Source organism: Taeniopygia guttata, chromosome 2, assembly GCF_048771995.1.
Source record: "Taeniopygia guttata chromosome 2, bTaeGut7.mat, whole genome shotgun sequence".
NCBI classification, from domain to species: Eukaryota; Metazoa; Chordata; class Aves; order Passeriformes; family Estrildidae; genus Taeniopygia; species Taeniopygia guttata.
The window spans coordinates 115912520-115924673 of NC_133026.1; the positions used below are offsets into that span (position 1 = coordinate 115912520).

At 38.7% G+C, this 12154-nt stretch overlaps 1 protein-coding gene across 7 annotated transcripts in view; it reads left to right on the forward strand.

The window, feature by feature from the left end:
* The window catches only part of NKAIN3 (sodium/potassium transporting ATPase interacting 3), a 332888-nt gene that overhangs the window by 50825 nt on the left and 269909 nt on the right, over nt 1-12154 (forward strand). Inside the window, exon 1 of one of the 7 annotated variants that reach the window (XM_072924692.1) lies at nt 597-1844. The exons of the other annotated variants lie outside the window; for them this stretch is intronic. Within the exon in view, the coding sequence (XP_072780793.1) occupies nt 1836-1844 (9 nt within the window). The 5' untranslated portion in view covers nt 597-1835. Of the gene's footprint in view, nt 1-596; nt 1845-12154 lie in introns of those variants that run through there. 7 annotated transcript variants of the gene reach the window in all.

The following is a 12154-nucleotide window of genomic DNA, read 5'->3' on the forward strand; positions in this document are numbered from 1 at the left end:
TCAGTGGGATGCTGAAATGGGTGAACAGCTGTGGCAGCAGCTCCCTGGCCACAGAGAGCAGGCACAGACTTTCCCAGGGAAGGCTGTGAGAAGATCAGAGAAAAGAATGAGAAACAATTTTTGTCTCCACTTGTTGCACCTGCTTCTGTGCATATGTGGAATGTGTCATGGAGATTTGACACTGGATGGTGTTTGGATTGATTGATTAATCAAATCTGTATTGGGTCAAAGCTGTATTGGACTGGCTGAAGGGTTACTGAGTTTCTTAAGAAGTATAGTAGAGTATAAGATGATATAATAAAGCAATTGATCAGCCTTCTACAATCATAGAGTCAATGCTAATTATTACCCAGATGAGGGTCTGTGGTGACAGCCATCGTTTTGGCATAGCTCTGCTATACAAGAAAGTGAAGGAATTGGATGAGAAAATGCTGGGAACAGCAGTGGAACCACCCTCGTGGGCTGCAGTGTCCCCTCTGAGGCCCCTAAGTGAGAGCCTTGTGAAGAACCAAAAGCCACAAGGCTCTGTCACCGTGGAGTTGTGTCACTTGTGTTAAAGTCCATCAGGGATAGAATGGTCAGTGCATGAACCATACTGCTCAATAGCAGTTTAAAAATTATGGTGACACTGACTTCTGATGGGTAAAGGCATAACATGGGTAAAGGTTGTGTGAATCTGATGGAAATTTCAAAGGCTGAGAGAAGATACATGAAAAAATACCTCAATAATAATAGAAGCTCCATAATTTGCGGTGGCTGTGCAGAGGTTTGCTGTCAGCACCTCCCCCAAAACAGGTTATATTTACTTGGGAAAATTAGAGATTTGTGTAGGTGCAAAAGAAGAGAAATGCATGAGACAACTGTAGCAAAACTCTGTGGATGCACAATGTATAGTATAGCCCTTCCCAATTTGTCTAAGTGGAAGATTGCAGTGCAAAATAACTTTCAAACTTAGATAAACTGCAGCAGTACTCTGATGTTAATATCATGCTGGAATTCTGAAGTTCATAAAATAAAATAAAACAGTATATTAATTAGTTTAAACTAATTAGTATACTGTTTTATTTTAAATATGCCAAAGGCCTCAAGTTAGTAGTTTGATAATTAGTCTGTGTTTTGTATTTAGATACAAATTGCAGATAATTAGAAATGCTGAGATGCCATGCGGGTTAAATGGGCATCATTATTTGAGCTGTTTAAAGCATTTTAGTGGTAGCTGATAAGGTGCAAAATAAGCTGGACAGAGAGGTTCTTTTCCATTATATATTAAATATGTAGGCATAAATAGAGTTACATTTTTCTACTCCAGTTAAAAGAGACTGAAACTCTTAATAAGTTGCTACAACAAGTAGTCGACTACTGCTGACATAGCATCTCCTCATGACGAGGTGTGTTAGGCTTTTCAGGAATGAGCTGTCATTTTATACTTTGCACTGGAGTGAAAAAGAAAGGCAGTTTTTAACAATGCTACATCATGTCAAATTGCTTTCCAGAAATCCCAGTTTCTTAATTTTTCTAAGTTTAAATTGAACTGCTTTTTTTTTTTGCTGCCTGCTTTCTGTTCCATCTTCCTCTGCTGCCAAAAGGTATTCAGCTCTGCCTGAGGTTTGTGTCATGAAGCACTTTAATACAGTCAGATGTCAAATATAGGCTATGGGATGGACATGCTCTGCAGTAATGGTAGCAAAAAAAGTTACAGAAATTTTAAAATGTAGCAACAAAAATTTCAAGAAAATTTCTGTGCTGTCTTTTCCAGACAGGTTTTTGAAATCTGGGACACTCATGCCCTGGAAATGAAACATTTTCAGTATCTTGAGTAAAAGAAGCCTTTATAAATGAAAGCAGTAAGTATAACCTGATGTTTTGGAGAAGGTTGAGCAAGAATTTTTCTGCCAGCATCTCTGACTTCTCTACCTAACAGCTGTTTCTAGCAAATTTTCCTTAGTATTACCTGGTCTCTGGTACTTAGAGCATACACGTTTTTCTGAAAGGGCTATGTTGCAAGTCACATGGGGAGGGGAAAGGATAACAAATTCTAATTTGTTGTGGCTAATGATACTTTTGCCATTTTTGAGGAACAATGAAAACTGTAGCCTGGTGAGGAAAGGGAGACCTCCAGCCCTTGGGATATCATGATACAGACAAAAAGAAAAATTATTTCCAGTATCAAATTGCACAATATTTAGAAGCAGATGCCCTTTGGGTAGGTTTTTAATTTAAATTGCTTCATGGGAGCCTTTCCTTGCTAGGGAAATAGATCATATGTAGATTCCTCCAAGGACCTTTTTGGCTCATGTAATGAGGAGAAACTCTTACTGGCTAGAGAAAAATATGAGACAAAGGGAATGAAAAAGTTCTGGTCCATTTTGAGTACTTTTTACACTTGTAGAGAGCACTTAACAGAAAAGTGTTATTAGTAAAAGACTTCTGTAATTTGTATATTCAGGTCAAGTTTATGGATTGTGCTATCATTGAATGGGTCAGGTTGGAAAGGACCAGAGTGGGTCATCTGCTGCAAGCCTCCCTGCTCAAGCAGGGATATCCCAGAGCATATGGCACAGGATTGCATCAAGGCAGTTCTTGAATATCTCCAGTAAGGGAGATTCCACAACCACTCTGGCCAGTGCTTGGTCATTTGCAAGGTAGAGAAATTCTTCCTCATGTTCAGGTGGAGCTTCCTGTGAATCTATTTCTGCTAATTGCCTCTTCTATTGGTTGGCACCACCAAAAAGAGCCTGGCTCCAACCTCTTGAAACCCACTTTTAGATATTCACATTAATGAAGTCCCCTCTCAGTCATCTCTTCTCAAGGCTGAACAGGCCCCAATTCCCTCAGCCTTTCCTCATAAGAGAGATGCTCCAGTCCCTTAATCATCTTTATTGCCCTTTGCTGGACCTGTTCCAGGAGCTCCATGTTTCTCTTGTGCTGAGGAGCTCAGAACTGACACAGCACTCCAGATGTGGCCTCACCAGGGCTGAGGAGATGGGCAGGATCACTTCCCTTGACCTGCTGGCAATGTCCTTCCTAATGCAGCCCAAGAAACCTTTGGTCTTCTTGGCCACATGAACACACTGCTGGCTCATGGACAGATGTTGTCCACCAGGACCCCCAGGTCCTTCTCTGCAGAGCTGCTGCTTTTATCTTGTGACAGGTTTGTACTGGTTGACATCACACCTGAAAGATACTGAGAAGAGGAACTGTTAACTTTCTTAATAAGTTTTGTTTTACTGTGAGTGCAATAAAATCCCTTTTTTTATCCTTGAGAACTTCCAAAGGAAACAAGTTGTTGCCCTCATTTCCTGTGCATAGGAGAGGCTCCCATTCAGGATTTTAAATTAAAAACCTACCCAAAGGGCACCTGCTTCTGAATATTGTAAATTTATACTTGAAACAGCCAGCAGATTTTAAAAAAACATAATATAATTTAGCTTCTTTTTATCTCTATCTTATCTCAGTCCTTCCACAGTATTTTATATCCTCAGTGAAATACACAATTCTCTCAAAGTCTAGTATCATGAAGTGTGTAACTGTATTGCTACAGCAACAAAAATCAGATCTGGTGATGAGAAAATGTTAGCTCTTGTTTCTAATTCAAGAACAGAAAACTGACTTATGCAGTTCATTGGACCTTCTCGAGGAGAGTAGTGAGTGACAGGAAAGTTTCCAAATGGTACCTCTGGGAATACTGAGAGCCACCAAGAAGAATACAAACAGCTGGAAGTTCAATTTGTGCCATTCAATTTCCAGTTATTAATATAGTTTAGTGTACAAAAGTAGGACAAATATTCTTATTATGGTTTTTATAGGAGAATATTATCTATAAAGGCCTGAGCTGATTTTTTTTTTTCTAATGGATATAAAAAACTTCCAAACCTAAGATTTCACAGAAGACATGGAGTATTTGTGACATGGGTCCTTTTCTACGCTTTTTTACACTTACCTTACAGTTTAATGAACTATAATGGAGCCAGGCTTGGAGTCGGATCCCTACAGAAACAGAAGGAATGTGTCAGAGAGAGAATGCCCACTGCTTTGGTGCCTCATGAATTTTGTGGATGAGCTGGGGACATGGAGGGAGCCCCTGCGCTGCATGAGCATGCAGCTCTAACAGTTTTTTCCCACCGTTTCTGGTTTTTTACAAATCATACACACAAACTAAAGATGCTTCCCCTGTCTGAATAGAAACACATTCATTGAATCTGCCATTGCTGGTATATTCAGTCATGTGTTTAATCAGGTTCTTACTTCTATCTTGCTGTTTTTCAGCCCAACTGAAGCAGCAGAAAGCATTCATCATGTACATAAAAATGTGGACTTGATGCCTGATGGATTGGTCTCTCACCATTCTTCTCAAAGGGACAGTTTATTATGTTGCCTTTTGCATTCTCTCCTGCACATCCATCCCTCCTCTGTTTCTCTCTCCTGTATACATGGGCTTCTTAGCTAAAACCAGATGACAAGTATATATACTGGATATGGAAAGGAGTTTATTTCTATGTATAATGCATTTTTGCCCATCAAGTGAGGGCATTAAAACAAATTAGAACATTGCTTGATGTGGTGTAAAATTATTGCCATATGAGCAGTCAATTAACAAGATAAAATTCGCAGTAATGCCTTAAAGGTGAAATGTGAGAGCTTTTAATAAAAAAATAAAATGTGAAAAAAAATTTCCTCCTGGTCCTCAAATCATTATCAAAGTATACAGGCAAACAACCATGACAAGTACATTTTATTATATGTGCCTTAAAGATCTCTTCCTTCATTACTGCTTTCTAAAAGCTTGAGTGCCCATCCTCATTAAAGCTGAAGTTTATGCAGGGGAGGGGATTCCAGAAGGGTAGACCCAGAGGAGTACTCCACCACTAGGTGCAAAATTTACCTCTTGCCTTTGGGTACTCAAAACTACCTCCTTTTTCTTACCTTGTGCTAGGGACAAAGACATTTCTGGCTCCAGAATGAGACTGAGGGCTCCAAATTCAGAGATGCAGGCAACACAGGTGGTAAGGTGCCAGTTCTCCCAGTAACCATGGCAGTCTGCCTCTTCCCTTCAGTGTTTGTCAGGGAGGTGCAGATGCTCATCATCACTCTCTGCTGAGTGTCTCTAAGGTGACAAAGGTCTGGCAAGGTCTAGTAAGCCTGAAGTCATGCTTCTAGCAGTGCCTTCCTTATTGGTGTGTTGGCATTTTCATATTAAATACAACTCATACCAAAGTTCCAAAAAACTTGTTGCCTGGGAGCTTGAATTTAATGTAATCAGAGCAATCTGGCAGGTTTTGTCTGAACATATGTAACATACGAACCACACTGATATGATTTTAACTATCTTTTGGATATATATAAAGTCTGTTTTCAGAAATATCAGGTTGGCCTAATGCCTTCTAGAATGTGACTTTAAAGTTTACTATCTTATATTCTTAACTCTTTGTTTGAGCACTGTTTCCTTTGAAAGAGAGAGGCAGTGTGTTGCTTGGGGACATTTACAAAGATGGTCCAAGGGGCAGGCTCAGAGCCTGAGCGTGTTGTGTGCTCATCCCTCACAACAGTGGTACAGCTGAGACTCTGACTTAGGACAGTATTCACCAAAAGTCCACCTAGGAAAAAGACTAGAGAGAGGATTCATTACTTTGATTTTGGCTCCTGTGGTACTGAATATGATCTCAGGTGAAACTGTACCTGAGTCAGCTGTGTATTTTTCAATCTGAGTTGTCCTCTTGTTTTCCCAAGTACTCAGAATTTTAAATGGTGTGGTGTCCTAGCCACAAAATATCCTGCATACAGAACGCAGGGGATTTCCATGATTCAATTCCATTTTTAAGACCACTATTTTTTTCTAAATCAAAGCACATTTCTTAAAATGCAATTTAAGATCTGTAAAGAAAAAGGATTTGTTCTGTGGTGGTTTGTTCATGTATAGGTATGAAGACCTTTGTTCCTTGTATATGTTCCTCATAACAGTGTGCATGCAAGTTTTTAAAATTCTGCATTGGTGCTGTTTGAATGTAGGCTTTTGGTGTTCAGTGAAAATTTTGTTCTTTATGTATAAATTCAAGTCCTAAAGGCAACCTGCCTGATTAAGAACACACTTAACTAAAAAAGTAGCTTCTTTCCATTGTACAGAATAATTTTAACAAATATTTACTGTGTAATGGATGCACAGAAACATTAATTGGTCAAAACTTTTGCTAATATCTTGTCACTTCAGCATTAATGTTTACTGCAACCACAACTCCAGTTTATGGATGAAGTTGTACAGAAAGATTAAAAAAAAAACAGTCTGTACTTGAGGAAAGTTAAAGCCTAAAGGATTCATGTAGAAATGATGAAGCATAGAGCTCAACAAATTGAAAGCAAATCAACAGTAAACTTTGATTTGTATTTTACTGGACTTAAAATTTAGAGGCACTTTCTGGCACTGGTTTCTGTCCAAGCCCCAGTGACAAGAGAAAAATCAGTTATAGTAGCAGCAAATGTGTGTGTTTAAAGGGATAAGTGTAAAGAGTCTGCAACAAAATGGATACATTTGTTTTGATACCGATAATAATTTTTAGAATATATATTATGTTGCTTTCCTTTGTAAATGAGATTTCAAATTAAAAATGTATTACTTTGGTTGACAAGCAAAGTGCTTCCTGAGCACAAGACTTGAAGCCAGTAATGTATGGTTACTATACCTCTTCGACCTGTACAGGAAATCTGCCTGACTAAGAGAAAGATTTTGATTAGCTGTGCATATTTATTTATTTAATATTTGGTATTTTTTAACATATCCCCTACTTTGGCAGCATGAGGCTGCAGAGTTGTGCACTCATATAAACCTATCTGCAGGCGTTACTGTCTGTGGTCTGTGGAATGCACAGTTTAGTGTAGCATGCTTGTCTTTGCAGATGACTTTGTCTGATGGATTTGATTGAATGAGTTGTCATATCAGGAAATTCAGTAAGTCAATTTGTTATACTGATATTCCTGTAAAATACATGAGTATTTTACAGCAGCCAAGAGCTGCTGTCTTCCAAGAGGTGTTTCAATAGTCCTGTCTGACAAATCAGATTGAATTGTGTTCAGTTAAGTGCTGTTTCTTGAATTTCCTTCCACTCCGACTTTAGGCAGAGTTGTACAAAATCCTGTCACAAACCTCATGGCTTAAGTATGAGGAAATGGAAAAGAAAGAGACAGATTTACTTGACAGTTATCCATTATGCAACCTTTAGTGTTGTCTCTCTGTGGAGACTTACATGGCTGAAGTTTGAAGAAAACTGCTCCACAAACAGTAGGAATAATTAAAATGTCACCTGTACAAAATTATGAATACCAAAAGCAGTGCCTATTGAAATATACTTAATTAGTGCCAGGCACTTGGCTATATATTTTTTTTCTGCTGTAAACATCACAATATCTGAACTGTTAGTAGGAGCAGCAGGTAGCTGTACCATGTTGTAGGCACACAGTTTGTGGTAACTGAGAGTGGAGCTGTGGCTGAGCTTCATCCCCAGTGGGCTACAGCTGTGCAGGACAGGTTGATGGTATTGAAGGTGATGATACCTGGAGTGCCAAGGTGTAATGACCAATCACAAAAGGGTAGAGGGGGCACCAATCACAAAAGGTGTAATGCAGGTGGGATGAAGAGTATAAAAGGTTGTACTGTAGCCCAATAAAGAGCTGCAGATGCTTGGAGCCCTCTTTGGTGTTGGTTGTTCATCTGCTGTTCTCCCAACAGTACTATGTTAGCTTAAGTGAAGAGCTTGAATCATATTTGGTAAAGATGTTATGAAATGGGTTTTATATATTGTTGCATTATCAGTACATACTGTGAGGAACTGGTGTGCAGAAGAGTACTGAAGGATATGTTCATTGCATCTCAATCAGAATCTAATGAATAATATGTATCCTGAGGAGGTCGTTGTTTTAAGGCTTGCTGGCTTGTGAGTCTTGGCCCAGAAGTGGGAAGAGAAGCAACTTACAAATCATCTGAAGAGTATGAAACTGCTTTTTATGTCTGCAGTCAACCCTTGTGATCCTTACTTGTTCTTTGACATTAGCATCTGAAATGCAGTTTTGCAAATAGGCTATAGCCTTTTGTAACACAGAAGTAACTATTTGCATTCCTTGTTGAATGAAATTGCTTCAGAAATGAAGTAAAGTACATATAAGTGCTTCAGGTTATTCAGTGTTTTACATAATATTATAGGTAATTTTGATTATAGGTTTTTAAGATCAACAGGTACTTGAATAGAAGAATTTATTTCTGGCTTCTGGCTATTCATCACTTTATTTTAAATAATTTACTACAGTTATTAGTTATGACTAGGAGAAGTTCTACTCATGATACATGAAATCTTTGTTGCCTTAGTCATTGTTTAGGCCAGGGTCACTCTCTGCCTGGAGTAATTCACCCTCTTTTTGTGTCTAATCCAAAAGACTTTAATACAGTTAACATGCAGCTTTTCTTTAATTTTTGTTACTTTAGGCAAATAATTAAATCCGATTAGGATTTTCACAATATGGGTATTTTGGAATGGGAAGACTGTGCTGCTGAGATTAGGTTTTCTTCCAGCAAACAGAAGCTGCAGTTTCCCTTGTGAGAAGCTAATTTGACAGTACACATGGAATGAATTCAGTAATGAGGCAGTCTTTTGGGATGTAGGAGATGATGACAAAACCTTGGCTAGAATTAATCAGAGTAGAAAGTTGTGCTATAGTCTTCCTCTTGGGCAAGTGCCCTGAACACAGAACTATTTATTTTACTTACCAAGGGATGAAAAAGTTGTTTGGTAGAATAAATCTTCCTTCCCCCCCCACAATTTCATGTATATTTTTCAGAAGTCTTTTTCCTTTCCTTAAATAGACGCAATTTTTGTCAGATTTTCATGGGCTGGGGCTTTGCATTTTACTCTTTTTACCAGTTCCCACACATATGTGTGCATTTTAGAACTATTATTACTGTATTTAGAACTGTGTTCTTACCATTGTGGTCTTAATTCTTTATACAGTGGTTGTATGCCACTGTATAAAACCAATGTCTAAAAAAAAGCTGTACATTTAATTAGTAGTAATGCTGGTAGATTTTAGCTCATCAGGCAGGCCTTCCTCCTGTTTTTATTTTTGAATGGCTTTCAGAAGAATGATGTTTTCTTAAGTAAGAAAGTTGACTTGTCTTAAGCATGTTGAAAGTATCTGAATGAGAGAAAAATATTTTCAGAGGCTGTTGATAAAATGTAAACAGCTAGCTACTGTAAGTGGAAAAATCCTCTTTTAAATGGAGTGAAACCAGTTTATGCTAGCAGAATTTCTGATGTAACATAATTTTTTCTGTTTATACATTTCTCCTCATCATAGGAGGAGGTGGAATAACCAAGCCTGAATATTTGATGCTGTGTAAGTGGACCTGCAAGAGTTTTCTGAGTGGTTATATAATTTTGCTGCACTCTCTGCTTTTCAGTGCAGAAAGATCACTTTTGCAAGGTAAAATACCGTTTTGACCTTGTATACCCATCTAATTTCTGTCCTCTCTGGTGAGATTTCCAGCAGGGCTGCCAGGTGTGAATTAGATTTTCTTTCATTATGAAGAATAAAGTGAGCATTGTTATATCAGTAACAGATCATCAGACAGCTTCCATGTAGAAGGTATGCTGGGCTTTTACTGTCTTCTGCCACTGCGTTCTGATGACCCAAAAGCAAAATGCTTTGTTCTGCTATAAAGCCATTCAGTGTCTTCCCTTTGCTTTTCAGTTCAGGTGGATGAAATCCCAAGGCACACCTAGAGCTCGTCACTATTGTCCGGGTGGTTGCCCACAGGCAGCTGTTCTCTGTATATCTGCGGTGGGACAGCTTTACCCCTGCAGCCCAGGGGTGCTGTGTGACAGGGATGTCTGTCGGTCTCATGTGCTGCTCCATGGGCAGTGAGGCTGGCAGGGGAACTGCCCTGGTCTCTCAGCCTATCTACCCAGACACCCAAAACAAAAAAAGAGGCTTCCTAAAGAATTCTCCCTAAGAAAGGTTAAAAAGAAAATTATGTTTGAATGGTTGTTGGAGATAGGAATGCAGCAAGGTTGGGGAACAGCAAAGTCACAGGTGCCTCCCTAGTGAGTCTGACTGTGCCTAAGCTGGATGGGCAGTGGAACTTTTGATTAAGTCTTTCCTGTGTAATTGTTTTCTAATTAAGCTTAGCCTGAGTACAGCTAATACCTCATTTTCAATTCTGGTAGCACAGCCTCTAGAGGAGATGAGAGGAAAATGTGACTTCTTACACCATGGGTTTTCATTGGCACCCCTCACCTGTAGAAACACAGTATATTGCACTCCTCCAGCCTCTGAGCCTAGTATAAATCTTTACTATTCCCTTTCTCTTTTTTCATAGTATCTTTCCGATTTCTGCTGTGGATAAATAGGTGGTGCTGTCAGGTTCACTGAAGTACTGTGAATGAAGGTGCTTTGTTGGTGCCTGTTCCATTACCTTGAATAGGTATGGCATGAAAGTGCTAGTTCTCCTGTACTTATTTATACTTTATTCTTTCATTTGGCTGGGTCTGCTTATGACTTCTCTAATCTGTCTTCTGTCACTCTTCCCAGTTACTTCAGTATTTTTCTGAATTTCTACTTCCTTCTCTCTCTCCTCATTCAGAATATACTTTAATGGAACTGTGACCAAGAAAGAATTTTAGAAAGAATAAATGGAGGCATTTGCCCTTTTTACATTGTCCTTTTACGCTTAATTTTGTCCTTTTTAGCTTTTTTTCTCTTTTCAGAAGTAAAATTAATGGGTTTTCACTCTCACATTCCTTTCCTTGTACTCATAGGAGTTATTTATTTGAAAACAGAATTTAGAAAAATAGATATTTCTAATTCTTGCAAGAGGTAGAGAGTTGCCTGTCTTATTCTGCATAAGATAGTTTTGGCCTGGGAAATCCTGAGTTAGGGCTGAAGCTGTTCTGCTATCTAGAGCACATAATAGCAGGTGATAATAGATGCTTCTATTATTCCTGCATCTCCCCTAGAAGTTGTTCAGAACTGTTTGCAGTCAAAATGTTTTACTCTCGGTTCTTGGGGTTTGAAAAACAAATATCTTTTACTTGCTTTTAGCCTTTCTGAACTGGAGCATATGCTTTTTCGTAGTCTGCTCAGTTACTTGGCTTGTTTAAAGAGACTTTTATGTGGCTTACATATTGAATATTTTCTCTTATTGTTGGCATCACCTCTGAAGTTTCGTTTCCATTGTAGATGGCCTTTCATTTTATGTCCTGTTGCTCTCTGCTCTGAAATACTGGGAGCAGTCCTCTCTGCTCCTAGAAGATGTTCAGAGGAGATTTTTTTTTTATTCCCCTTATTGAGCCATTAAATAACACTTTCACTCCAGTCCATGCAGTTGAGCTGATCAATGGTGTGGCACAATAGCTATAACGTGTGAGTTTCTAAGAAAACCACATGCTGAAATGGTCTGGCCAGCCTGCTCTCCAGATTTTTACCTGTAATCTCTTCTCAAATAATCCACAAACCACTGACACAGTATCCATGGGAGAAAATCCAATTGACTCAATTTCTTCTGCATCATTAGCAGACTAAGCACGCACAATATTTATTTAGATTGAACAGCATGTTTTATAACAAAACCAAACAGTGATGTCCTCTACAGAGCAATGACAACAGTCTTTCAGAACATACAGATTCCCCCATTGCAGGCAGGGTGGAATTCTAATCTGTACTCAAATCAGCCACTATGCTTTCATCCTCAGTATCATGAAGGGTTTGCTTACTAAGTATATTTTCAGTGCAGTGTTAATATATGTATTGTCAACATAGCCCTGAATGTTAAAGCCTTTTAAATTTTGAAAATGCAGTCTTTGTTTAGCAGTGTATTTGTTACCATATTTTGAAGATGTGGTGCTATAAAATGAACTATTTTAAGGCAAGTATGATCCCTGCAAATCACCTCCAATACAGTTTTATATGCAAGGTGAGAGCTTTCCAAAAGGCTGAATCAAATTAATTAGCTCTAGCTATGTAGCACTGCTCCTGCCTCACTGAACTGAGAGATGAACTGAAAGGCATGTCAGATTCCACAGTGCTGTTACATTATTCTGCGCTTCTGGAGAAGTCTCTAGGGTCAAACCCAAAGAATATCTCTGCTGCCAAAGGGAAAAATGGACAGAACTTTCTG